Source organism: Hemicordylus capensis, chromosome 1 (assembly GCF_027244095.1).
Source record: "Hemicordylus capensis ecotype Gifberg chromosome 1, rHemCap1.1.pri, whole genome shotgun sequence".
NCBI lineage: Eukaryota > Metazoa > Chordata > Lepidosauria > Squamata > Cordylidae > Hemicordylus > Hemicordylus capensis.
Genome location: NC_069657.1, coordinates 75,453,085 through 75,480,708, shown reverse-complemented (window position 1 = coordinate 75,480,708; position 27,624 = coordinate 75,453,085). Strand labels below are relative to the sequence as shown.

Sequence of the window (27,624 nt, the reverse complement as noted above, 5' to 3'; positions counted from 1 at the left end):
TAACAAACAATATTTTTTTAAAATTAAAAACTTGAGAAGGCTTGGGTAAAAAAAAAAGGTTTTCAAATGTTTTTTAAAAATAGCCAGAGATGGGGACGATCATAACTCAGCACGGAGCGCATTCCACAATCTTGGGGCAGCAGCTGAGAAGGCCCGTCTCTGTGTGACCACCAAACGGGTTGGCATTAACTGGAGACGGACCTCCTCAGATGACCTCAATGGGCAGTGGGGTTTGTAGCAAGAAGACGCTCTCTTAAATACCCAGGACCTAAGCCGTTTAGGGCTTTATAAGTTATAACTAGCACTTTGTATTTTGCCTGGAAACCTATCGGCAGCCAGTGTAACTCCATCAGCAAAGGAGTAACATGGTCTCTCCGAGATCACCCGGAGACTAACCTGGCTGCCATATTCTGAACCAATTGAAGTTTCTGGACTACATACAAAGGCAGCCCCACGTAGAGCGCATTACAGAAGTCAAGTCTGGAGGCTACCAACAAATGTACCACTGTTTTGAGGTCATTGATCTCGAGAAACGGATGCAGCTGGAGTATCAGCCGAAGCTGATAGAAAGCACCCCGGCCACCGCCTCAACCTGAGAAACCAAGGAGAGGTGTGGATCCAGGAGTACTCTGACTGCAGACCTGTTCCTTTTGGGGAAGTGTGACCCCATCCAGAACAGGTAGATCAAAATAGTCTCTAGAGTTCTGATCCCACACAATAAGTACCTCCATCTTATCTGGATTCAGCTTCAGTTTATTCTCCCTCATCCCGCCCATTACTGCTTCCAGGCAGGCATTTAGGGAGAATATACCATCACCTGAAGAAGTTGACATGGAGAAGTAGATCTGGGTGTCATCAGCATACTGATAATACCCAGCTCCAAATCCTCTGATGATCTCTCCCAGCGGTTTCATGTAGATGTTAAAAAGCATTGGAGAGAGTATGGAGCCTTGAGGGACACCATACTTAAGCTCAGATTTCAAAGACCTTAATTGAACAATCTCCAATTGACACCATCTGGAGCCTGTCTGAGAGATAGGAGCGGAACCACTGTAAAACAGTGCCTCCCACCCCCAACCCCCACAGATGTTCCAGAAGGATACTATGGTCGATAGTATCGAAAGCCACCGAGAGGTCCAAAAGGACCAACAGAGTCACACTTCCTCTGTCAATTGCCAATTGGAGATCATCCATCAGACCGACTAGGCAGTCTCCTCCCATAGCCTGCCCGAAAGCCAGTTTGAAATGGGTCTAGATTATCAGTTTCCTCCAAGACCGCCTGGAGCTGAGAGGCCACCACCCTCTCAATTACCTTGCCCAGCCATGGGAGGTTAGAGACAGGCCTATAATTGCTCAACTCTGAGGGATCTAATGCAGGCTTCTTTAGAAGAGGTCTAATAATTGCCTCCTTGAGACAAGGAGGCATCCTGCCCTCCCTCAGAGAAGCATTTATGATTTCTACCAGGCCGCCTACAACAGCCTCCCTGCTAGATAGAATAAGCCACATTGGACAAGGGTCAAGAGAACAAGTGGTAGGCCTAATAAAGGGAAATAACATCCCTCACACATCTAACGGACCTGGTCCCTATCTCATTACTCACAGAGAGGAATCTTCCTGCTGTCTCCTATTGCCTCTCATTTCCCCAGCAGCTTCTCAGCCAGCTACTTCCTCTGGGTACTCTTGGGACAGAACAAAACAGAAAAAGCTTTCTCTTCATCTGTAGGTGGTTGTGAGTGTAGTTCCCACTCAGTCTTCTGGATCGGTCCTCCTGTTTTTATTTTCCTGGGCTTCTTCCCTTATAAGGAAAGGCCCACTCTCCCAGCTGTTGCTCTGAGACCTAGTCCTCCCTCAAATCATTTCCATCCCTACATTGTCTAATATAACCTTAATACATATTCTGGGATAAATGTAGGTTTCATTTTAGAAGGCAGGTGCACACATCTCATAATGCGGTTTCATTCAGGCAACCAGGCTTTGCATTTCTTTGTTGCACTGTTGGCATTTTGCACAGATACAGGAACCCGTGCTTATATTTCCACAGATACAGGAACTTCATTAAAATATTCCCAAATGGAGTCTCTTATGTCTGTACATTTGTACACATGTTTATGTGAATGACTGTACCTGTGTTCATTTTAAAAGTGAACCTGGTACACCAAGTGTACTTCTGCACCTGCATCCAGCATAACATGAATGACTGTACCTGTGTACACTCATTTGAATGTTGAACATAATATGTGAATGGGCCTAATACTCAGCTTTGGCCCTCCTGTAGATGTTGGCCTAAAACTCCCATAATCCCTGGCTATGGGCCACTGTGGCTGGGGAGTATGGGAGCTGTAGTCCAAAAACAACTGGGGGGCCTAAGTTGAGTAGGCCTGGAATGTCTACTTTTAGAGGGGGCGGGGGCAAGGGCTTGACGGGGGGGGCCCTGTACATACACCACCTGCAGAATAGATCAGGTCTGTTATCTCTCATCCCCATATAATGCTGTTAACATGTTCTTAAAATTAGGTTATGATTAATATTCATAATATATTTGACCTAGGTTCTTTTATGAATTGTGTTTAATTCCATTTTTTAAATTAAAAATCATCTATTTTTATCAACCCTGTGGACTAGGCAGACCTTTGATCTAAACCAGTGAGGCAATTTTATATAACCCTCATGGGAAAAGACAAAGCATACAATTAAAAGTTGTCTGCCTTCTCCTGTCTCTTTACCTTACTAGGAGACCTCTTTTCAGTTACTTGAAATATTTCTCAGAAGGCTTATGAGTGACAAAAGAAGTTGCTTACATGGAAAACTGTGACTGGATTTAGAGCCACTAAAGATAAGGGTCACTTCCAACTTTAGAATCAGTCATATTATTATGAAAATACTATTGCAAGTCACTTGTCAAACTTCCCGTTGGAATGCTTTAATACACATCAGTAGCCCTCAGGTTAGACATGAATTGCAAGTCTTCAAAATACTTCTACAATGTAGGCTTTGACATGGAACTAGTGAGATGCTGAGCATTCCTTCCAAAGACATTTGCACTCTCAGAAGTATCTGAAAGTCATGTATATGATTCCTTTCTAGAGCCACCATCATGGTCCAGTTGTGAATAAAAATGTTTATGGGGAAGAAAAACAGAACAGCTATTGTGTAGAACACAGTACATGAGAGGGAAATAAGATGCTTTACGACAAAAATAAATTGGTCAAAATTACTTTTATATGGAAAATTAACAGCAGCAGTTGGAAGGAGTGTTTTTTCTTTTTCTTAATGCTAGTGATTTATTTTATTTTGTCACATTTATATACTGCCCTATATAATATCTCAGGGCATAAAATCTCATTAAAGTATTTAAAATGGACAGGAAAGTGAGCAGTAGAAAAGTGTAGTTAGTTCATATTTTACAAGTTGTTCCTTGTCCTTTTTAACTTACAGTTCAAGTTTACATTGGTAGCCATAGCTTAAAGGTAAAGTGTGCTGTCAAGTCGATGTTGACTCCTGGTGACCACAAAGCCCTGTGGTTGTCTTTGGCAGAACACAGGAGGGGTTTACCATTGCCATCTCCCACACAGTATGAGATGATGCCTTTCAGCATCTTCCTATATTGCTGCTGCCCGATATAGGTCTTTCCCATTGTCTGGGAAACATACCAGTGGGGATTCGAACCGGCACCTCTGGCTTGCTCATCAAGCCATTTCCCCGCTGCACCATTAGGTGGCTAGAGCCATAGCTTAGTGGTACAAAATTTGCTTGCTGAAGAACCCTCCTAGGTTCAGCCACATATCTCCAATTAAAAAGGAACAGGTAGCAGATGATGAGACGCCTCTGCCTGAAAGCCACTGCCAGTCAAGGAGACAATATTGAGATAGAAAGACCAATGGTCCAGTTCGGTATAAGCTTTGCATATTCCTGCTGGTAATAATCCAAAAGCCCACTGAAATCCATGGGGGTAAATGTGCATAATTTTGTATTGAACTGTGGTCACTATATTCAGACAATATTAATTCCTTGCCACTGAAATCATTTTTCATATGTTTCTAATTTTTATAGAATTAAAATAGTTTTGCAAATGTAAGGCTAGCTCTTCTTTTGGTATTATTTAGTTAAGGGTTTGTCAGCATCACCCTACTTATTGAAAGGGGACTCTGATCTCACTATTGCTGACAAATAAGTTTAGATAAGGCATCGAACTTTAAACCTTCATTCCAATGGTAGACATTATCCTTGTGTCATGGGGTGGCCTCATTTTTAACGGTGCTGTAGCTATGGGTTGGAATTATAATAGTAAACAAAGGTAATTGCTCCAAAAAATTAAAGTTCAGAAATACAGGCTGCAATGAACATTTTTAAAACCTCTTCCTTGAATATTTAATTCATAGTCATTACTAATTTTTTTAAGTGCCATAATTTTCCTGCACTAATCTTAAATGGAAAAGAATGGGGGGAAATAATAGAAACCTGGCCTGATGGAGAAGAAAAGGAGGATAACTTGAACTAAACTTTCAGATTTTTATGGTGGTCAGAAAGTGTTCAGGTTTATTTCCACCTTAAAAAAAAAAAAAGGCAATAAGGCAAGACCTCAAATAGAACCAATACTGTATTCTCAAACTGGCCTATATTGTGGCTCAATGGTTTAGTTTTGGTCTGTCATTAGGTTTGTGCCCTACGTATTACATTATGTAGGGAGGAAAGCTGGCCTTGTGGTAGTAAGCATGAATTGTTCCCTCTGCTAAGTACCCTGGTTTCCATGTGGATGGGCTACTACTGAGCACTATTTGCTGTAAGGTATTTCCCTTAAGGGATGGGGCTGTTGTTTGATGGTAGAGCATCTGCTTGCATGTGGAAGGTCCCAGGTTGACTCCATGGCATCTCCAGGTAGAGCTGGGAGAGACTCCCACTTGGAACCTTGGAGAATCACTGCCAGTCAGTGTAGACAATATGGAGCTAGATGGACCAATGGTCTGATTCTGTATAAGGCAGAGTTAACCCCTTAACTAAATAATACCAAAATAAGTCCTATGAGTTCAAATCCTCCTGTTGTCCTGACTGAGATGGAGTAGAGGGCTGTACCATAAAAGATTTTGGGAGGAGCTATTGTTTGAGTGTTTCAAATTAAATGGAGCTCTGATAATAGGGCTGAGAGAGACTTCTGCCTAGACTCTGAGAACTGCTGATCAAAACAGACATGACTGGGAATGATAGGCCAATAGTTGGACTAGATATAAGGCAGTTTCATTTATTCATAGTGCAATATCCTATATTTTTAAGAGAGAAAAACATAGTGGAGGGAGAAGTTTAACAATGACTGGAGAAGCAAGATCTGCCAAAACTCTGCCATAATGAAGTTAAAGATACACACACCCTTGAGGACCACCCTATTTGGCCCCTGTACATTGCCAAGAACATTTGGGCACATTCAGCTACCATTACTCTTTGTTCAGAGTGCAGGCAGCTTCTCTGTACACTCTTTCTGTTGTATTTGCACATGGTAATAACATAGTCCAATGACTTCATCCAGTCTTGTTGCCAGAACAGCTTATTTTGAGGCTGCAGTCAGCATCCCGCTATGTGATTTGGAACTGTGGGCTCACAGCCTATATCTTGGATACCTGAGTTCACAGAATCATGAACTCGGCACATGCTCACATTTGGCAAACTATGCAATCTGGTTGCTTAGCACAAGCAAACATGGGGCAATGCTACCCAAGGTGAGAACAACAAGCGACTGTAGGGAGTCAAAAGAGAAGGAAAGCTAGCAAAGTAGACCACGGGTCAAGGAGACCTTCACAAGGGAAATAGTTAACTCCCTTCTTGCAAAAGAGAAGTAGCCTTGCTAATCGTCTCCTTAGGAACTTCGATAAGCACGGCACATCCCAATCCCACCATCAACACGGTTTTGACAAGGGCCAAGGTGAAGTCACCAAAGGAACCATATCTCCCTCCACCTGGAGACATCCTGGTTGGCAGATAAGCTTTAAGTTCACCATTTCAAACTTACATGTACACTTCCTTCCAAACCATTCCATCTGTTTAAAAAAAAAATGTTTATACCACCAAGTATAAAAATCTCTAGGCTGTGTACAGAATTAAAACATTTTAACACAATTAAAATTCATAAAAAAGACAAAAATCAGATCACATTAAAATTTAAAAAATCCCGGGGAACAAAAATCCTTTTGTTCCCCAGGATTACACCCAAGTTGATGAATTCATGTAAACATTAATTCCTTTGTTCCACACAAGTTTCAGCCCCACCAGCCACGGTGCTTGACTTCTGTGTGGCCCCCAGGGCATGAATTTGCCTGTTTGTATCCCAAATCCAAACACATTCTTAGAGCACTCGGGGCACCCAGAGAACTCCTGGAGCTCAAGGAAAAAGGACACTTACACAGACCTATACTACACTGTTTCTTCAGCCCACAAGTGGTCACGCTGCGCCACTTGCCTCTTTTTCCTGCCTTTCTGTCCTACCCCTGCAAGGAGGTCTGCCTGGGTATTTCCCTGCAAGTGCAACAAATGCACCAATGGATCAGGACCAGTTATACTAACTTCCTATCCCTTTAAAACTCCTTGCCCCTTCTCTTTCCTTTTTTAAACCAGCATTTTAATTCTTTCTCCAGTAACCCTTAAGATGATTTATTGACAGTTTGGACCTTGAGCCAAAATGCCTTTATGTGAGATTATTATTATTATTGCTAGTTAGAATTGTATTGCTTTACTTAATCACCTTCTTTCCTCTTCCTGTACCCCTTTTATCTTTAAACAAATATTGCACTTCCGCCTCTTCATCATTTTCCAGACCAAAACTTTGCTTAAATTGATATTGTGGTGGACTTGTTCCATATAGTCACGCTGATTCCTGACGTTAGCCCAGAAGCCCGATTGGAGTGTTTAGCCAGCACTCCAGAGCAGTTCCATTAACAGTCTCTCTCCTTGTTCATTTTATTATCTGAATTTCCCCCTTGCGTATGCTTCTCTCCCTCCCTCCCCTGAAAAGCAAGAAGCTTGGAGTCTCTGAGTCTGAAGCTTTGTCTTTAGTCACTGGCTACAGGGACACAGCAGATAGCATCTTTTCAAAAGCACAAAGTGAGCAATCCTTGGATGTCAGATATTGTGAGCATTAAGTGATCCTTAATAAATCTAATTCTTCTTTTTTTAAGCTAGAGGAATCCCTTGCAAATGAGATGTGACAGCTTCACTGAAGATCACTTTTTCTGTTTATATTTAAGTATGACCTGCATCTTAACTTCTAGTCTTTTGTGTATTCCCTGAGTAGCTTTTTTTGAGTTTCATTCTCATTCAGTTTGAGTGATATCTCACAGAAACTCTAGTACTTGGCTTTTTTTTTTTAATTTAACCATACTGATTTTATTAATCTACTTCAATTAGACTGGCCAAATTTAGATAAAGCTCATTTTCTCAGTGGAACCCTGTGTACATGATAACCGGGATTAAGGATTACAAATAGAGAATGGGAAAATCCTGGAGTGAGAGAGAGAGAGCATGAGCTGCAGCTGGAGGTAAGCCAAGATCTCAGATAAGAGATGCTTCATTGATTGAGTGAGCGCATTCATACTTGATGGAGGAAGCAGGGAGGGGGTGGAGGGAGGGTAGCAGGGAGCTCTTGAGAAACAGGCTTTTGAACAAGCTCTTAACAGTCTTGCTATGCTATCTAGCAGTGGACATTACAGCAAGCACAATGGAGAGCAGATTGCACAATCCTGTCTAGTGTCCTTACATTGCTGGTATAGTGGATGCCATTGGACTGAATGGAGAGGCTTGTCAGGGCCTTCTCTTTATGCAAGTCTATAAGGACAAGCTTGGAAACGTTCTTCTTCCAGGAGAGGCTTTTGCTTTTGGCAGCACAGCAAAAGTGGCAATACAGGGCTCAAGCTGCAAGAAACATAGATTGTGCTGGGCATTTTATTCCATACTAATTTTAACTTATAAAATATATAAAATAACAACTTTGGGCTTGACTTCATACATTGAATTTCCTTTCTCTGTACTGTATACCAATTGTTCTTTACCTAAAAGTGAAGCATCTTCTTTAAGTGGATTTATTTAATAGGTAGGATTTTGCCCCTGCTAACTGAATAAAATATATTACCCCAGTGTTAACTGAGCAGAGGGGCACATGTTACAGTGATTCTCTTATATTCAGCTGGGGGAGAACTGTCCCTATCAAATTCCATCACAGTCTTTCCCCAGTGGTTGTTGCTGGTGTCTACTTTATGATTCTTTTTAGACTGTGAGCCGTCCTGGGACAATGAACCAACTTATTTTATTTTATGTAAACCGCTTTGAGAACTTCTATTGAAAAGTGGCATAATATCCATAGCCATTGTAGTAATTATTTGCTACTTCGCAAGAGAATAGCAACAATCCCTTTTTCATGCCAGCATAGCATATTTCCCAATGGCTGTTTGCTGGTGGACTCCCTTGTATATTTTTTAGATTGTGTGAGTTCTTTGGGGACAGAGAACTATGTTTTCATTCTCTTGTAATATAAATCATTTTCTAAACTCTTTTGATGAAAAGTTCTCTATAAATAAGTGTATTAATAAGCTATCTGACAACTTTGCCAGTAATGTTGATTATTGAAAATTGTGCAATATTTAGAAGCTAGACTTATACAAGTCTTGACAATCTGCAAACTGTGCAGTCTTGGCCCTGTTCAGCTATTGTGAAACATGTAGGCATCTGCATATAGATGCATGTAGGCGTCTGTATTTGTCCAAATGACTGTACATGTGTTCATTTTAAAAGTGAACCTGAGTACAGGCCCCCTCAAACACGCAGTATGTGTGTTGAACATAATATGAATAATCTGTACTTACATACACTGTACATAAACTGTCTGAACATAATGTATGATCAAAACTCTTGTGCTATCTGAATGTGCATACAGATGTTTTCTAGATGCTGTGACAATGCATACTTTTTGATGTCTTCTAAAATTATTTAGTAAACAATGCCAGCCACCACAATGCCATCTTCCCACAGAAGCTGCTATATGAGGCGGGGGGCGTGGTACTTGAACCAGTTGTGAAACATAATTTTATTTTAGAAATAATTTGCAACTCATTAAGAAGTATCTAAAAGCTCAGCATGCTTTTATATCTTCGCTTCCAGTATATGTGTGGGGCCTTCAGCAATGTTGCTTACATACTCATAAGATCTGAGCAACATTGTGCTTAACTCTAATTAGGGTCTTTAATTGACTCTGGTTACTGATATAAGGATGTGCAACCATCACCAAAAAAAAAAAAACACCAACCCAAGAACATTTGCTGAAATGCTATATTGTATTTAAACAGCTACATTATTCTTTCAGCATCTTGTTCATGTAGAAGTTTATAGATGGAAAACCTTCCATCTGAATTATAACTGGAACTCTTGGTCTCTTCTGCACAACAATCCTACATCCTTCTGTCAAATCTACATCCTTCTGTCAAACCTTCTGGATGTGGAGCTTTGATGTTTCTAAGCAGGTGCTCTCTCTCTCCTTGCAGAGTAGTAATGAAATCTGTAGGGTATAGTGGCTGCTGAAATCTTGTATGAATACAGTGTTGGCACTACGTTCATAGAGATCCTTGGCCATGTGCTTTTAGCAGGGTGGGAACAGTTCCACTGGTGACTGCCATTTTTTTTTCTTTTTTTAGCCTACTTTCCTTAAGGAAAGTAAGCTTGTGAGATCACAAAGCTGAGTGTGTTTCCTATCAAATTCACAATGCCTGGACTGATTTGAACCAAACTTAGTACTGTTGTAGGACACCTCAATGGTGGTGTTTGGGATATCAACCCCCTCCCCCCGATTCAAGATGGCAGACACATAAACATTTGAGGCACGTGGGTTAATTTGTGAACTGCCTAACTGCTTTGAACCAAATTTGCTACAGCGGTAGGGACACACAGGGACACCTCAGCAGTGTAGTTTGTGATGTCATCCACCCCAAATAAAAATGATGGGTGTGTGAATGCTTGAGGTAGAAGTTCATAATTATCAATTAAGATTATAACAAAAGGAAAGTAGACAGATTAGTTCTTACCGGAACTTCTTGTTTCCCTATAATGTAATGCCTCTTCAGCTGTATCAAAGGAAGATGAAGGCTGCCAGTGCAGTTGCCAAAGAGTTCTCCAAGGGGTCACTGCTGAGATAAGCCTCCCCAAATCTTTATATTCTTCTGTAGCTATGTTTACAATTACCATCTCTCTATTGGCAGTGCCCCCACCCTTGTATGCAGGGCCATTGCATTATAAGTAAATAACTCAGAGATAAGGTAAGCAGCTACAAGGGTTTGGTGCTTACCTTATCAGCAGTGGTGCTAGTGACTCAGAGTGGTGTTCAGAAGTTGTGCTGGCAGCCACCATCTTTCCATACTTATGCAATGCCCTTGTCCCTACAATTTGCATCACTGGACACAGTAGCAGGGACAGATAGCAATAGCAATAGCACTTACATTTATATACCGCTCTATAGCTGGAAGCTCTCTAAGCGGTTTACAATGATTTAGCATATTGCCCCCCAACATTCTGGGTACTCTGGGTATTATAATGCATTATAATACCCACATTCTGGGTATTATAATGCAGATGCACTGCATTATAAGTAAAATAAGATGGCAGCTGCCTACACAACTGCTGAACACCACTCCAAGCTGCCACTTCACTGCGACAAGTTCCCACAAAGGTTTAGGGAAGCTTACCTTGATGGTAATGGCTGTAGCCTGGAGTGGTTACCATTACTATAGTGGTTACCATTGCATCTGCTGGGAAGCACTCCAGGCTACAGCCATTACCATCAAGGTAAGCTTCCCTAAACCTTTGTGGAAACTTGTGGCAGTGAAGTGGCAGCTTGGAGTGGTGTTCAGCAGTTGTGTAGGCAGCTGCCATCCTATTTTACTTATAATGCAGTGCATCTGTATTTATTTATTTATTTATTTATTTATTAAAATGAGCATCTCAGGGGTCAGCCATGAGCCCTTTCATGAATCTGAGTCTTTGGCCAGAGCCTGAACTAGCTGACCCCTGATGTGAGCTCTGATTGTTGAAAGCTTACTGCTGATTCAGCTCAGTTTTGTATCCTAGAATTGGCATGAGGACGAACATGTCTCCATAAATAAATCTCCATAACCATAACATATACTGAATCCACTGAAGAATATGATAGTGCCTACAAGGGCAAGGAGTCTCCAAATTGTAGAAGGCCTCAGAGAATGTTTCCCTCCCTAGGGGATGCCTTGTGAAATAAGAGAGAGTACTATTTATCTACCTTATGATGGTAGGTCCTGTCACAGGTAGGAATACTTCTAGAGCTGGAAAGGAAGAAAGACCCTAAAACCTTGTTTTCTTCTTCCTGCTTACAAGAGATCTGTTGAGGGAGATACCCATCAAGCATTGTAAACAAAGCCTGATCCACAGTTTGCTTACTGCAACAGAGCCTCCTAATAGAAGCTGGAGAGCTTTATTTTCTCCTTCAGAGAGCAAATAGGACCTTGCTCTCCCCAAAACAGAGCCCTTCTCTCACTGCTGGCAGTGAGAAACGCTACAGGCAACAAGGTCTTTCCTACTGCAGCACAACATGTTATCTCTCACAATTTCTGAATGAGGAAATTATCACATTGATTGAGGAGTTCGAGAAGGAAAGAATGGAGCCCTTCCTGCCTAAACACTCTCAGTCCCTCAGTACTGGGTCGCTGCCTGAATACTTGTGTGTGCTGCCAAGGGCATATAGGGAGGGGACATCAGGAATGGTTCCAAATGTTGCACCCAACTGAATGACTGAAATAAAACAAATATAGACAAATCAGATATACACAGATACTACAAGCAGCATTGGGTGATGCAATTGACATTGCAGTTAGTCACCAATATATTTTCACAAAATTTTAAATGGGAAACTAGTTCCCAGTTTCCCATTGGGTAATTCAAAAAGCTTCTATGTTTGCCTCACCCTAACGCAAGAAACAATGGAGGATTAATCTATAAATAAAGGCATTTTGGATTATAAAGCTACTTTCATCAAGAGGTTAGCAGCGTAAGAAAGTGATCTACATGAAACACTATCCCTAATTATGAGACCACTTTTATATATATTAAATATATCTTCTTTACATGTGGTTTTAACCATCTTATCAAACTATCTTGCAGTTGCTGTTGTCCCTTTTTACTAGCCTCTTAGCAAAAGGGTACATTCTCTAGTATTGGGGAAATGTTCCAACTTCCCTTCCCAACAACACTTAAAAGTCCCCTGGTTCTCAGTGTTAGGAACCCATTATGTTCACTTAGCCTCAGTAGTATTATTTAGGTGGGTACTGGGTAGCAAGACATACTTGCTATGGTGGAGAGAGTCCTTAACGTTAAATTTAAAAAGAAACACCATATCAGCTCTCTACTGCTGTGAGTTTTGTTAAAGAGCAGCTGAATGCCACAAGGAAGATTATTTACATAGCAGCAGAAACAGGTATGTATGAAACAGGCCTCTGATGGGAAGGTCATCTTGGATTACTGTCCTACTGGGAGAAGCACAAGAATTTGTAGGTCTAAAATTACTGCAGGGATACTCGGGAAAAGTGGGGAATGAGGATCCAGAGTGTGTCTTGTGCCCTGTGGAAGAGAAAATGTCAAACAGATATCTCTCTAGTTTCTTTTAGCTGTGCAGCAAACCTCCAACTGGTTTAGTTTGGTTTTTTGCTCCTCACCTGTTAATCTTAGGTTAGCATTCATGGCCCCTCCCTGTGGCTGGTAGTAGGGAATTGAATAATTTTGCAACTGTGTCCATGCATGCCCATGCAAATGTGTGTGTTTGAAAGAGAGAGAAGCATTTTTCAAATAAGTCTGAATTCTCAAAATTCAGATTTTGAAATAGCCTTTTGTTGTGCTTTGTTATACGTGAGGTAAAAGTGTAAGACTAATTTTTGGTGCTTTTCTTGACTTTGATAGTGTATAAAAATAAGTAGGACAAATACTATTATTTTTCAGAACTCCACCCACATAAAGAAATATTGCTTTCCCCTTCCTAATTAAGGCAAAGTGTCCAGTCCCTCATTTAATCACTTTGATGTTTGGAAAATAAAAGCATCTTCAGTGAAACATTGTTCTAAACTACAGTACCACCTAGTGGTGAGCCATTTGAACACAGGTGTCTTTCATGGTACTTTAAGCAATGAAGGTTTTATCTTCCTTGTCAGCTTTAATCTCACTTGTTGTCATAACTGTGGTGTCTCTACATGGAATTCCTGTTTATGTTTGATCACTTCCAGCTTATGGTTTGGTAAAAACAATCTTTCCAGGAATGCTGCGCACACACACCAGCAACTTCCAGACTGATGCTGACTGGGGCAGCAAGAGGGTATGCTGCCACCCCGCGCCAGCAATTTTGGACACAGGGAAAATGTGTGTGGGGGCGGCGATTAAGAGCACCCTCCCTGCTCCTTAAAGGTAACCCCCCGCCACCAAACCGGCCATCGGCCAGTTCATGCACATCCCTAAAGTGGAGTACCCAGATTAAGCCAATGTACCAACTGATTCTTTGGGGCTCTTCACATGATTAGTCTGTCAGTTCAGCAGGAATCCCAAGATCCAGCTCTACTGCATGTAAACTTGCACTGAGCATGTCATGTGAACTTTTCTGGCAATCTTCAGTTTGCCTGATGTGAAGCTGAGATCCTTAGATTACAGATCTTGGCTTCATATCAAGCTGGTGCATTGCCAAGCAGAGATCACCCAAAAAGTCTACTGACAATAGAATGATAATGCAAAGAACCCCGTTGAACAGTTAGGTACACTAACTCTACATATATTAACTGGTTTGTGAAGCTAGATCAAACAACGGAATTATATGGGCAGAAACAAACTATAATTTCTGGATGCTTGGCAACTCAAACTGGGAATATGCATCATGGCTAAAATTACTGCATATATTAAGAATAAATATGATGACTTTTTTCCTCAGACATGGGTGCCATTCATTCAATATAATACATCACAGGGTTTGGTACCTCATCTGAGATTTGGTTTCTCCTTGTAAAGAAACTAAATGCAGATTGTTCTATGTAGATAGCAGGAACACTAATGTTGTTATTGTAAATACTGTCAATTTCATTTTAGCTCTGTGGCCATTTTTTCTTTCACAGTGGGAGATGTTGGTGGAAAGAAATCATCTATATGTATACAGACTGTAATGAGAATTATTGTAATTGCTTGGTTTGACTATTTTTTACTTTTTTTTCTTAGTTTCTTTTGTTTCTTTGTTCTTATCTCTGATAAAACAATTTAAAACATTTTGCCTCTGCCTGCTTTATTCTTCTGGCTTTATTCTTCTGTTGCCCTTTGGCATCCTAGTATAATTTCTTGCTGGCTCAAGATTCCTGCTGGATTATTCCTGTAAACTGAAGGCCATTGTGGCTGGGGATGATGAGAGTCCAACAACATCTGGAGGCCGCAAGTTTTAGAATTCCTGCTATGAACCACTTTCATGTTCTGACTGCACACACTTATTTAAATGTATATTTTTCCAAGATCTTTTATACTACTGTTCCACAAAGAACACCCAAAGCATCGGTCATTTTTACTGAACCTGGATAGCTTTTCCTCCTACCTTGCTTCCACACAATTACTTCTACCAAGGTTTTCCTCCTTCCTTGCTTCTACACAACCAAAAATTTGGAGCACACACAGCTCCCAAACTTGTGTAGAACAGTTTTTGATTGTGTGAATGACCTCACAGTGTGATGTTTAAGATACCTATTATGAACAGTGCCCTACAGGGGTTTCCAGAGGCTTAGAGCAAATATAATTGCTGGCAATCAATTTATAAACCATCAAAGGCATTTTGTAAGGTATTTGGTAGTATCCCTTTACATACATGAAACCACCAAATATCAATGTAAAAAAGCCAGCATTCAAATATCTCACATCAAGCTACTACTCTTCCCAGAAATCCTGCTTCTTGCTTAATACTAGTGGTGTTTTGGTTATATTATTGTAGAGTCTCAATTTTATATAACATAATGTCCTGAAAGTTTCATATTTTGCCAGAAAAAGAATCATCAGAAGAGAGGCCATATAGGCAAGATGGACAAAAAAGCCAGATATGTGGTTAAATGAGAATTATGTATGGGATGACAGCTTTTTATTGAAAAATAACTTAATCTGTTCAAATGCAATGCTAGGCATGTCTAAACTAATCTAAATTACTGGGCTAGGCATGGCTAAGTCTCCAGAGGATTGGACTGTTTGTTAGCCTCCTAGAGTGATATCAACATTTTATAACACCTAAAGAGGTGATATGCAGAAAATGTTGGGTCACTAAATGGATCAATCTGAGCCATGTTACTTCTAAAATGTGAAACTGAAAATGCATTTACAACAATGCACCTTTGTCTGTATTCAGACAATATGGCTATGGAGAGGCTTATGCAGTAATCTTAAACATGTTTACTCAAAGGAAGTCCCCCTATTTTGAATGGGATTTACCCCCTTGCAACTGCAGGCTTAATAGCCCAGATTCAGGACCATAGGCTTAATAACTTTGCAAATATAATGGAAGAAAATGCAAGCTTCTCTAACGGAGGACAGGAATCCAGTTTGTTCCATTTTCATAACTGCAAATACTTACCTTAGACCTATAAAAATGAAGTTGTAAAATTGACTTGACTAACCGGTCAGCAAATTCTGGTGTAATCTGTTTATCAAATAAAGAAAATATTTTTAAAAGAAAAATTGAAACATTGCTGATAGGGATTCAAAGCTTTGCACTTTTGCTCTTTCTTAAAGCAGCTACATTAACACACTATATACCATACACTACTTTTTTTTTATTTTGGCCTTAAAAACAGTTCCAGCACAATTCTAGGCCTAGTTCTGGTTTTGTCAAGGTAGAATTTGAAGCTCCAGAATTCAGAATCAATTTTACTAGAGACCCATGGAGGGGCCCATACAAATTGCTTTAGAATTCTGCTTCCCAGCCTTTGAAAAGCTGCTGTCTGTACACAACCTTACAAATATTCTAAATAGTTTTCTACCTCCTTTCCCACAGTAAAAAGGTCAGCTAAGTAACCAACTGGTCATGACTCAAAATGGACAATGGGCAGCACTTCTCCACTCTTCTTGATGATCCTGGATTCCTTCAGTTTCTCTGTGGGAGTCTGCTTTTTTTTTTGGCACGTGTTTCCCTCCCAGCATACTGTACTTCCAGTGTCTCTGAGAAGGCTCTTTGTGTCCAGGGGTTTGATGGGATTCTCGGGCAAGGCTGAAATGCAAGTATTAGAGAAAGATTTGATGCAAGTAAAAACATACATAGACCCTCTATTATTTGTTTGTAAATAGTCCTTGAACAAATTATTCTAGTTTCTTCAACACTTGCTGTCCCTGACTTCAGTAGGACTTAGTCATGACTAACTTCGTCTGGATGCTGCTGTGTGTGAAAAATATTTAGTCTTGATGTTTGTTAATTATAATTAGTTATCTATTACATTCATATCTAGCCTTTTCACATTAGCAGTGCAACCCACAAACCACTTAAACTTTGTGGACTGTAGTACATAGCTATTAGTGTCCAAGTATTGTAACCAGTAAAGTAATTCCTGTCTACATCATGCTCATTCAGGCAGGGCCAGACTGGGGGCACTGAGAGGGCGGTGGAATGTATGTGGGAAGGGTGCCAGGTTTTGAGTAAAATGGGTAATTAAGGGTAGGAGTATTCACTGCTTCTGAGTGTGGCAGGGCGCAGGAGTACCCCACAGATAGGGTGCACCAGGAATATGCCCTGTGGGCCAGTCCGAGCCTGCATTCAGGCAATTAGACTGATATCATACAATAAACACACTCCAGACTGATTTCTCCGGCAAGTTCTCCACACAGCAGGCTTTACCAAAAACCCAACACAAAAAGTGGAATTTTTTTTACCCCAATATAAAACAGGCTGTACTCTCACAGTGAAAAACCCAAATTGTGTGTGAAGTGTTCCCTGATGATAGCTCGCAGGGACTTCAGGGTAAATCTGGCGATATGTGAATGCACCCCCTCTATTATGGAGATGTGGCTAAAGGGTTTTTTAAGCACTGTGTGAAAAAACTTCCTGGTTATCTAAATGCAAATGCCTTTATTGCATGCCCCTAGGTGTGTCTACTCAGAAGAAAGTTCCACTTCCATGAAGTTTACTTTCTGGTACTTTGCTTTGGATTTCATCTTTAACAGCATCATCCACAAGCAATACAAATTGAAGTACTTGTATTTGAGTAGATCTAACAGCACTAAAGCATGCTTCACTTGAGGTGCCTTAATTCCAACAACTTCAATGGCACTAAGCTGGTTTAATCATATTGACACTAGTTTACATGGCATGGATGAATGCTGTTTAAGACAGGCAATCCACTTCATCCAGATAAGACTTGAAAGTTTTATGAAAATCACTCTTCAAATTAAGAATAGTTGTGTATTCCACCCACTATTTACTAATAGTGTAGTGTAGCCAGCGTGGTGTAGTGGTTAGAGTGCTGGACTAGGACCGGGAAGACCTGAGTTCAAATCCCCATTCAGCCATGATACTTGCTGGGTGACTCTGGGCCAGTCACTTCTCTCTCAGCCTAACCTACTTCACAGGATTACTGTGAGGAGAACCTGAAGTTTGTAGTTAAGGGCTCTGGGCTCCTTGGAGGAAGAGTGGGATATAAAATGCAAAATAAATAATAATTCTTTAAAATTGCAATCTGAATTATCTGAATCCACTTCCATTTGGCTGCAGGACTGTTTTTGGCATGGAAATTGCCTTGGTCGCAACAGCAACACCAGCGGGAGGGTGCCCCTGCTAATTCTCCTGAAACTCTTGACAACCTTGAATACCATTAACCATTATTTCCTTCTGGCTAGGCTGTCTGAGTTGAGGCTGGGGGGTATTGTGCTTCAATGGTTCCACTCTTGTCTGGGGAGCCAGGTGGTGCTGGGAGATTTTTGTTCAGCCCTAGGCTGCACAGGTCCATTTTGTGTTTCATGCTTTTCAATATCTACATTAAGCCACTGAGTGAAATCATCTCAAGATTTGGAGGGCAGTGTCATCACTATGCAGCCAACTCCTGTACATCCAAGTCAGATGAGACAGTGGAAGTTTCAATTGATGATTGAAACTGGCAAGAGACTAGATGAGAGCCAATAAATCAAAAGCTTAGTCCAAATGAGATGGAAGTACTATTGGTGAGTAGTTAATCTGCCTGGAGATAAATTTCAAACAGTTCCAATGCACACCTGATGCTGCACTTCTCTTGCAGCATCTAGGTGTGCAGTCTGCAGATCACTGAAGTCCCAGGTGGGTGTCTGTGGCTTGGATTGCTGAAACTGGTTCACAGGATGCAGTCCTTTGTGGATAAAGATAGCCTGGCTGGCTGCAATTATACATGTGCTGGTAACTTCTAGAGTACATTATGTATCAGATGTGGAGTTGTCTTTGAAGATTGCCCAGAAATTGCAGCTAGTTCAAAATATGGCTGCTATGCTACTACTGGGACTGGTAATATGAAGCACATCAGGCCAACACTTTGCACTGGTTCCTGGTCCATTTCCGGCACTATTCTTCTTGGTGCTTACCTTTAAAACCCTACATAGGAACATAGGAAACTGCCATATACTGAGTCAGACCATTGGTCTATCTAGCTCAGTATTGTCTTCACAGACTGGCAGCGGCTTCTCCAGGGTTGCAGGTAGGAATCTCTCTCAGCCCTATCTTGGAGAAGCCAGGGAGGGAACTTGAAACCTTCTGCTCTTTTCAGAGCGGCTTCATCCCCTGAGGGGAATATCTTGCAGTGATCACACATCAAGTCTCCCATTCATATGCAACCAGGGCAGACCCTGCTTAGCTATGGGGACAAGTCATGCTTGCTACCATAAGACCAGCTCTCCTCTCCTACCTTTAAAAGGGGACAGTTGCCCTCTGTTACCTGCTTGTAGGTTTCTCAAATGCACCTGGCTGGCCACTGCATGAGACAGGATGCTGAACTGGATGGGCCTTTGGCCTGATCCAGGAGGGCTTTTCTTATGTTATGTTCTTACATGGCCTACCACCAGTGTACCTGAAGGAGTGCTCACTCCCAGACCACCCTGTCCATGATCTTCAGAGGTGCTCCTCCAGATGCCCCATTGCCTGAGGTGAGCTGGGTGACAACTGGAAAGAGTCTCTTCTCAATAGAGGCACTTCTTCTAAGAAACACTGTTCCCCCAGGGTTCACTTACTGCTACTTTATCTGTCAGAACTTGGCCATTTAAGAGATCTTTTAATCTCTGAAGACTGTTTTATGCTGCTATTTTATCTGCTACTTTATTTGTTCTATTGAAGCTTTAGCAGATTTGGTTGTTTTGATATGTCCCTTGCTAACTGAACAAAAAGGCACCTTTTCAAACCAAGGATTCTCTTTATTTAGCAGGGGGACAGCAACTGGCTGATCCAAACCCAGCACAGTATCGCTCCAGTGACTGTTGCTGGTGTCTGTCTTATGTTTCTTTTTAGATTGTGAGATCTTTGGGGACAGGGAGCCACCTTATTTATTTCTCAATGTAAACAGCTTTGGGAATTTTGAAAGTATAAATTCGTATAATATGTAAGCTAACCTGAAAATATTGTATACTGAAGAGGGGACTATAAATTAACTCATTCATCAATCAATCAAATTAAATAAAGTGTATTATTTGTTAAGCACATATCAATATTTGAATGGCTTCCTTTTTCTGGCTGTCAAGTACACTATAGTAATTCCTGACACTGTTCATCTTGAAGCCCAACTTTAACGGTGTTTACTCTAAAGTAAGGTCCCCTTTACATCCAAGAAAGTAGTTTGGGACTGCAACTTAATTTTAGCTATGCAGGTTAACTCTAGAAGTAACTTCAACACTTCTTCCTCCAACGTAAATGTGCACAGGAGTGCAGTTCACACTTTGAGCCTATTTACTCGAAAGTAAGTCTCACAGTTCAATGCGGCTTATTCCCAAGTAAAAATGTTTCCACCTGCAGCTCCAACAAACCTCTCAACTGCTGCGGCGGCGCATTACCACAAATGCTTGAGGAGCGGAGGACTAGTAGGATCACACACAGCCTGAACCTCCGGTGAAACCGGAAAGGCTATTTTTCCGCGATGGACGTAAAGTGGAGCCGCTCTATCTCTTTGTATCTCTATAGCGAAAGCCTTATGTATTTTATATAGGCAGTTACAGTGAGGGGGTGTGTAACACCACTTTCCCCTACCCCTCAACGAGCCCGGGCGGTCGGGTTTTCTGACACGCTAGTGCGTTATTCTCCCCTGCCACTTTTCACTACTTCCTCCTTCTTTCCTGATAAACTTCCGTTGCTCATGCTCAGTCCCCCTGTTTGTAGCTACTCAGTTGCCCATACCTTGAAGAGAATTTTGCCCGGTAATATCAGAACCTCCTACCCTGGAACAATATCAGACAATATGAGAAATATGATGTTTGGAATAGTTTTTTGAGCCATGTAATTCATTGTCTTACATTTACATTTTAAAAAATTATGTTTCAGATGTTTTGTCTTGGGCTTTTTCAGCAATGTAATGCATTATCTTTTTTAAAACTGATGTTTACGATTGTTAGAAATTACGTTTCAGATGTTTGAAATGTCATTCATTATCTTTAAAACATTAAAATATTTTGATGCTTTGGCAACATGGGCAAGACTAATCAAGTGTGCAGCTTTGCTAGCTGCATCTGTCACGTCCCGTTATAAACAATGTAATTCATTATATTTAAAACATTAAAAATTACATTTTTAAAAATTATATTTAAGATGTTTTATCTTGGGCACAGATTCAACTATTAGAGGTTTGGTTATTAAGTGAGAAATTAAAACTACATTGTTACAAATTATGTATAAGATTTTTGAAATTTTTTTTCTGAACAATGTCATTAATTACCTTTAAAGCATTTTTTAAAAATTGTGCTTTGGGAACATGGGCAAGCCTAATAAATTATGCAGCTCCGCTCCTCGGTGGCCACAGAGACGAAAGAAAGAGCCAAGAGCAAAGGGGCGGAGCGCAGGAAAAACGGAAACACAAAGACTCAAGGCCGGAAGCTGCTAGCTATCGAGCATGCGCGCGGGCTTTTCCCCATCCCGTCCTTAGGCATGGAGTTTGTGAGCCCACGTGTGTCTGCGCTCTCGGCTTATCGTGCCGCTGTTCACCTTTCTGAATGGCAGCGGCCGCAGGCCCGCCCCACACACGGGATTTATGTCTCCCTAAAAAACAGGAGAGCAAAGAAGTGGTCTGTGAAGAGGGCAGCGGCAGGCGATTGGGTGGTTCCAGAGGGGGCCGCCATCGGGCAGCAATCTGGAGGCTCCCGTCCTGTCCCAGGTGCTATGGCGGCGAAGAAACGGAGGATGAAGCTGAGATCTAAGCAGGAGGCACCCTTGCAGAGCCAAAGGGAGGTGGTGGTGCAGGGGAAGCGTGGCTGCGGCCGTGCGGGCGAAAGCCCCCCGCCAGTTGCCCCCGCAACCCACGAGGAAGACAAGCAGCCGCCGCTCTCCCGCCAGCAGCCTTCCGCGGGCTCCTCGCTGCGGTGCTTCCTCCAGGAGCTGGCAGGAGTCCAGCATAGCCGAGAGCGAGCCGCCAAGCTCTTCGAGTGGCTCATTGCCCCCACCTCCTTGCAGCAGTTCTTCGAGCACAGCTGGGAGAAGAAGCCCCTGCTGATTCGTCGGCGGAACCCAGGCTATTACCGGGATCTGTTTTCTACGGCCGAGTTCGATGCCATCCTACGGGACAACGATGTCCAGTTCGGCGTCAACTTGGATGTGACCAGCTATGAAGACGGGAGGCGGGAGACTCACAACCCGGTGGGGAGGGCAGTGCCGGCTGTGGTGTGGGACTTCTACAAGAATGGCTGCTCTCTCAGGATGCTGAACCCGCAGGCCTTTTCTTCCACCCTCTGGTACTTCCTTTCCATCTTGCAGGAGCAGTTTGGTAGCATGGTTGGAGCTAACACTTACCTGACCCCTGCTGGGACTCAGGGCTTTGCGCCTCATTATGATGACATTGAAGCCTTTGTGATCCAGCTGGAAGGGAAGAAGCACTGGCGAGTTTACAACCCCAGGACAGAGGCGGAGATGCTGCCCCAGTTTTCTAGCCACAACTTTACTCAGGAGGAGATTGGAGAGCCGGTTCTGGAGACTCTGTTAGAAGCTGGGGACTTGCTCTATTTTCCTCGTGGGTTTATCCATCAAGGGGACTGTCTCCCAGATGCACATTCACTCCATATTACAGTTTCTTCGTACCAGAGAAACTCCTGGGGAGACCTCCTGGAAAAGCTCCTTCCTGCAGCCTTGCAGATGGCCATTGAAGAGGATGTGGAATATCGCCAGGGCCTCCCTTTAGATTACCTGCAATATATGGGTGTTCTGAACTCTGAGGTGGTTGATCCTCGACGAGCTGCCTTTATGCAAAGGATCAAGACTTTGATAACTAGACTTGTGGATTATGCACCTGTTGATGCTGCAGTGGATCAGAAAGCCAAGGCTTTTCTTCATGACTGCCTCCCTCCAGTGCTGACTGGGAGGGAAAAGGCACTGAGTGTGTATGGACTTCCAGCACGGTGGGAGAATGGTGGTGTCAAGGATCTTGATGTCCCAATCAAGAAAAAAACACAGGTACGGTTGCTTCGCTATGGAATTGTCAGACTGTGCAATGAAGGAGATGGCATGCTGCTTTATTATACCACAGAAAACTCAAGGGTGTACCACAAGGAAGAGCCTAAGTACTGCGAAATAGAGTCTGAGTACACGGATGGTATTGAATTCTTGCTCTCTTCATATCCAAGGTATGTTCGGGTAGAGACTCTTCCTTGTGCTACTTTGGATGAGAAGATTGCTTTAGCCACATTCTTATTTGAGAAGGGATTGTTGATTACTAAGAACCCTTTGTGGTCTGTATAGCATGTTAATGATTATAAAAATAAAAACCCTATGAATAAAGATATTTGTCTGTTGCACTTACTAGTAAATTTTCTTTCCAAACCTCTGAGAACTTCCTGTGGGGATACTGTGTTTGACCTGAGTAGACAAATTTATATTTGTTTAAATTGCCTTCCAGCCATAATAGTAGCTAAAAACAATAAAGGCAATGTGACAGTCTGCATATTAAAATGCTGTATATTTACAGCATTAAAGAGAACTGTATGCATAATGCATCTACCCCTATTACTCTGAAAACCAGTTTCTCTGTGGGTCAAAGTAAAGGTGTTGCAGAATTTTATCCCAATAAAGCTTGCAACAAGTATAAATACACTTTGAGGCTTCTGCCTTAGTGCATACGTACACACAAACACACTCTCGGATCATTCAGTATTTTAAATGACACTATGAACATGGCACCTGGATGGAATGAATGGATGCTTGATTACAAATTAGGCTGGTGCATCTCTAATATAGCTGTTACTGTAAAACCATACTTACAAAAAGCTGCCTACATGCAGTCTGATAACACAACACTACCTTATGGATGCCTTTTTGTTTCTCTTGAAATTGAAGATGCCCAATCTTTCAGGAGCAAGCTCTAACTGCTGGAAAATAGTACATGTCTACATTGCCTTGAGGGCCTTTGGGTAGAAAAACAAAATAAAAAGGAAAACAAACTAACAATCCACCAAACTTCTCCCTTGTCCCAAATTACCAGTGAAAGTGGTCTGAACAACATCAAGGAAGATGTCTCTTATTTCTTTGTATGCAAAGACGTCTCCCTTGTCTCGATAGATGCGATGGGCTTCATGCCATGTTCTCTCTATTATCTCTTGAAGTTTGAGCAGTTTCTGGATCACCAGGTCCTTCTTGCTTAACCTGGCAATCTGGATCAGATAGTGTGTGTTAAGAGAGATAAATTATGTAAGCATGAGGAGGGGAAATGTGTACTTGAGTGGACTGCTAAATATTTAAAGTTATCATATTTACACGAATTGAAGACATGCTTCTCCCCCTAGTTCTTACCTGTTCAATATGGGGAGGATCATCTTAGACTAAGTCATCTTTCGGGGATGGAGGAAATATAGGTTATACAATCTTTTAAGGCATCATCTTACATTCAGAGTCACCTATTCGGATGAATACAGTAGATCTTTCAAAACGGACCCTATTAATGTTTTCCACAATACCTTCCACTTGTATATGAAATAAGCACTGTGTGATGCTACATTACCACACCTCCTTCGCCTACTCACTGAAAATTTCAGATCTTTAATATAAAGTATTGGAAGAAGCAAACTATGATGAGAAAAATTAAGAATAGTAACATTGGACTTCAAAGAGCCCAAGCAATTATGTAATGGTCTTAACTTATCTAAAGTCCTTAAGAACAGCCCTGCTAGATCAGGCCCAAGGCCCATCTAGTCCAGCATCCTGTTTCACACAGTGGCCCACTAGATGCCTCTGGGAAGCCCACATACCCTCTCCTGTTGCTCCTCTGCAACTGTAATTCAGAGGCATCCTGCCTCTGAGCCTGGATATAGGATCTGGCTTTCTGGGCCAGAAAGACTTAGCAGGGTTCCTGTTTTCTGTAGCCTTGAGATGCAATAAGCAGGCTCTTGGAAGGGTAAGGGGACTGAAAAGGGCAGTATTATAAATAAATATAAAGTTTGTTTGTATTCTTAATATCTAGTTGCTCTACTCTACAAGCTGATCCAAGTGCAGGAGGCATGTGGTCCAATGTTCATTGGACCATGCTACCTCCAAAATACACAGATCTTTCAACAGAAAGCTAATCTATATCAAAAACATTTTGAACATGGAGAATTAGCGTATTGGAGAGAAGCCTTCAGTCATCTTCATGATATAATGGCTTTCCACATGCAGGGAGACTTTAATAGTGGGGACATTCAAACGTGAATTCTCCCATAGGGGTTTAGTTCCCCTATTGAACCTGAGAATATCCTCTTTTATGCATAAATTAACACAGCAGCTGGACAGACAGGTAAATGAAACACCCCTTTCCCCCACATAATTTTTTTTACATAGTTCTGGTGCTTCTCAGTCACTTCTAAGGATGTATACAAAGCCTTTATTTCACAATTGCTCTAATTTTTGGGCATAATCCTATATACAGACTGCATTCCATTGTTTTTATATTTTTACATTTTTATACCCTAGGTAAAATTTAACACAAAGTTTAAAACTGTAATTCTAATTAAAAGCCTGGGTGAACAAATGTGTCTTAACTGCCTTTTAAAAAGTTGCCAGAGATGGGGGAAGCTCTTATTTCAGCAGCCTTGGGGAAGAAGAAGGCCAGTCCCTGAGTAGCCACCAGACGAGCTGGTAGCAGCTGCAGACGAACCTCTCCAGATGATCTCAATAGGCGGTGGGGCTCATTCTGAAGATGTTCTTTTAAATACCCAGGGCCTAAGCTGTTTAGGGCTTTGTAGGTTATAACCTACAAATGGTAAACCCCTCCTATATTCTACCAAAGACAACCATAGGACTCTGTGGTCTCCAGGAGTTGATGGCCCACTTTAGCTTATAAACAGCACCTTGCATTTTGCCCAGAAACTTATTGGCAGCCAGAGACAACCTGAGATGACTCAGAGACCAACCTGGTTGCCGCATTCTGTGCCAACTGAAGTTTCTGGACTACATACAAAGACAGCCTCACATAGAGCATATTGCAGTAGTCAGGTTTGTAGGTTACCTCCAGATGTACCACTGTTCTGAGGTACATCTCAAGAAACAGAGGTAGCTGGCATATTGGCTGAAGCTGGTGGAAAGCACCTCTGGCCATTGCCTCAACCTGGGACACCAGGGAGCAGTTTGGATCCAGAAGTACTCCCAGACTGTGTACTTGGTCCTTCGGGGGAAGTGTAACCCTATCCAGAACTGGCAGATCAAAATCATCTCCTGAGTTCCAACCCTTCACAATAAGTACCTCCATCTTATCTGGAGCCAGTCTCCATTTGTTACCCCACATCCAGCCCATCACTGACTCCAGGCAGGCATTTAGGGATGATGTTGATAGGGAGAAATAAATTGAGGTGTCATCAGCATACAGAGAACACCCTGCACCAAATCCCCTCATGATCTCTCCCAACAGTTTCATGTAGATGTTTGACAACATTGAAGACAATATAGAGCCCTGAGGGACACCATATGAAAGTTCAGATTTTGAAGAGCAACAGTCTCCAAAGGACTCCATCTGGAATCGGCCTGAGAGGTAGGAGTGGAAAACCACTAAAAATGCAGTACCCCCAACCCTGTCAGACACTCCAGAAGGATACTATGGTCAATAGTATCAAAAGCCACTAAGAGATCCAAAAGGACCAACAGAGTCACACTTCTTCCGTCAATTCTCAATTGGAGATGATCCATCAGGCCAACTAAAGCAGTCTCCACCCTATAGCTGCCCGAAAGCTAGTTTGAAATGGGTCTAGATAATCAGTTTCCTCCAAGACTGCCTGGAGCTGGGAGGCTACTACCGCCCTCTCAGTTACCTTGCCCAGCCATGGAAGGTTGGAGACAGGCCTATAGCTGCTTAACTCTGCGGGATCCAATGCAAACTTCTTCAGAAGAAGTCTAATTATTGCCTCAAGGCAAGGAGGTATCCTGCCCTCCCTTAGATAAGCATTTCTAATATCTGCTAGACCTTCTACAGCAACCCCCCTGCCTAATAGTATAAGCCATGTTGGGCAAGGGTCAAGAGAGCAGCTGGTAGGCTGCACCATTCTAAGCAGCTTGTCCACATCCTCAGGAGTCACAAACTGAAACTGTTCCAGCCTAACCACATAGGAGGAGTTGCTGGACACCTCCGCATCAGACGCTGCAGTCATTGTGGGGTCTGAATCTAAGTTGGCCTGAATACAAGAAATGTTATCCACAAAGAACTCATTAATAATGTCACAGCGGATAATTTATGGTTCCAAATTCTGATTCAAGGGAGGAGGGGCACATACTAGCCCTCTCACAACCCTGAACAATTCCGCTGGGCATGAGCTTAGGGACAATCTTAAAAGTGTCCTAAGGCCCCTATAAAAAGCTTAACTTTTGACTTGCCCAAGATAAATTCTAATAATAAAATGTGTCTTTCAGACTTTTTTTTTACCTTGTCCTTGATCTCTTGAATCATTTCTTGTTCCTCTTCCTGTTGAAAATCAAAAACTGACACTGCATGTTTCATCTCTCTAAAGTGGGAGTGACAAACAGCTTGTTAGTTATGTGCTGCAGAGATCTCAAATGACAGCCTTGCAGAGAAAAGGAGTTAGCGTACTATCTGGGATCAATATCTTTGCATTTTTTACATCTAAACTGCCAGACAGAAATTTAAAAAATACATTGGGGGGGTGGGCAAAAAAAGGTTGCAGACAGTAGGAGACTACAGCTATGCCAGCTCTCTTCCCCAAGAGAAGAGCCAAAACTTACTCTCTGACCATCTCATTTGGTTCCAGTATCATTCTTTCCAGTAATGTAGCCCGAACTGTTTCATCCTGCATATTGAGGGTGATAATACTACGGCAGGCTTCCCTTCGTACCCCAGGATCTTCTTCATAATGAAGGGCCCAGAGAAGAAGTTCTTGTAGGTGTGGACTCGCTTGGCCTATCAGGCCCAGAGCTGTTCCAAAACAAAGTAAAGTTTCTTTCAACTACTTATGCCAAGAAGGTA

At 41.9% G+C, this 27,624-nt stretch overlaps 2 protein-coding genes across 12 annotated transcripts in view; one reads left to right on the top strand and one right to left on the bottom strand.

The window, feature by feature from the left end:
- Window positions 1-5,221: 5,221 nt before the first annotated feature.
- The window catches only part of HEATR4 (HEAT repeat containing 4), a 52,046-nt gene continuing 29,643 nt past the window's right edge, over window positions 5,222-27,624 (bottom strand). For 2 of the 11 annotated variants that reach the window (XM_053270419.1, XM_053270409.1), the window contains exons 13-17: window positions 27,384-27,573; window positions 27,067-27,145; window positions 23,662-23,833; window positions 22,987-23,042; window positions 15,803-16,256 (exon numbers count right to left, since the gene is read on the bottom strand). In XM_053270419.1, coding sequence (XP_053126394.1) covers window positions 16,134-16,256; window positions 22,987-23,042; window positions 23,662-23,833; window positions 27,067-27,145; window positions 27,384-27,573 — 620 coding nt within the window. In that variant the 3' untranslated portion in view covers window positions 15,803-16,133. Of the gene's footprint in view, window positions 9,531-10,882; window positions 15,690-15,802; window positions 16,257-22,986; window positions 23,043-23,661; window positions 23,834-27,066; window positions 27,146-27,383; window positions 27,574-27,624 lie in introns of those variants that run through there. The other 9 variants (XR_008311185.1, XR_008311187.1, XR_008311191.1 and 6 more) reach the window with 9 other exon arrangements.
- RIOX1 (ribosomal oxygenase 1) lies at window positions 20,958-22,966 on the top strand. The gene has a single exon (XM_053270468.1). It carries the CDS (start codon window positions 20,973-20,975, stop codon window positions 22,923-22,925), a length of 1,953 nt encoding a protein of 650 aa, XP_053126443.1. The 5' UTR covers window positions 20,958-20,972; the 3' UTR covers window positions 22,926-22,966.

Coding starts and splice junctions, on each gene's coding strand:
- RIOX1 (XM_053270468.1), top strand. CDS start 20,973: ATGCAGCTCCGCTCCTCGGTGGCCACAGAGACGAAAGAAAGAGCCAAG.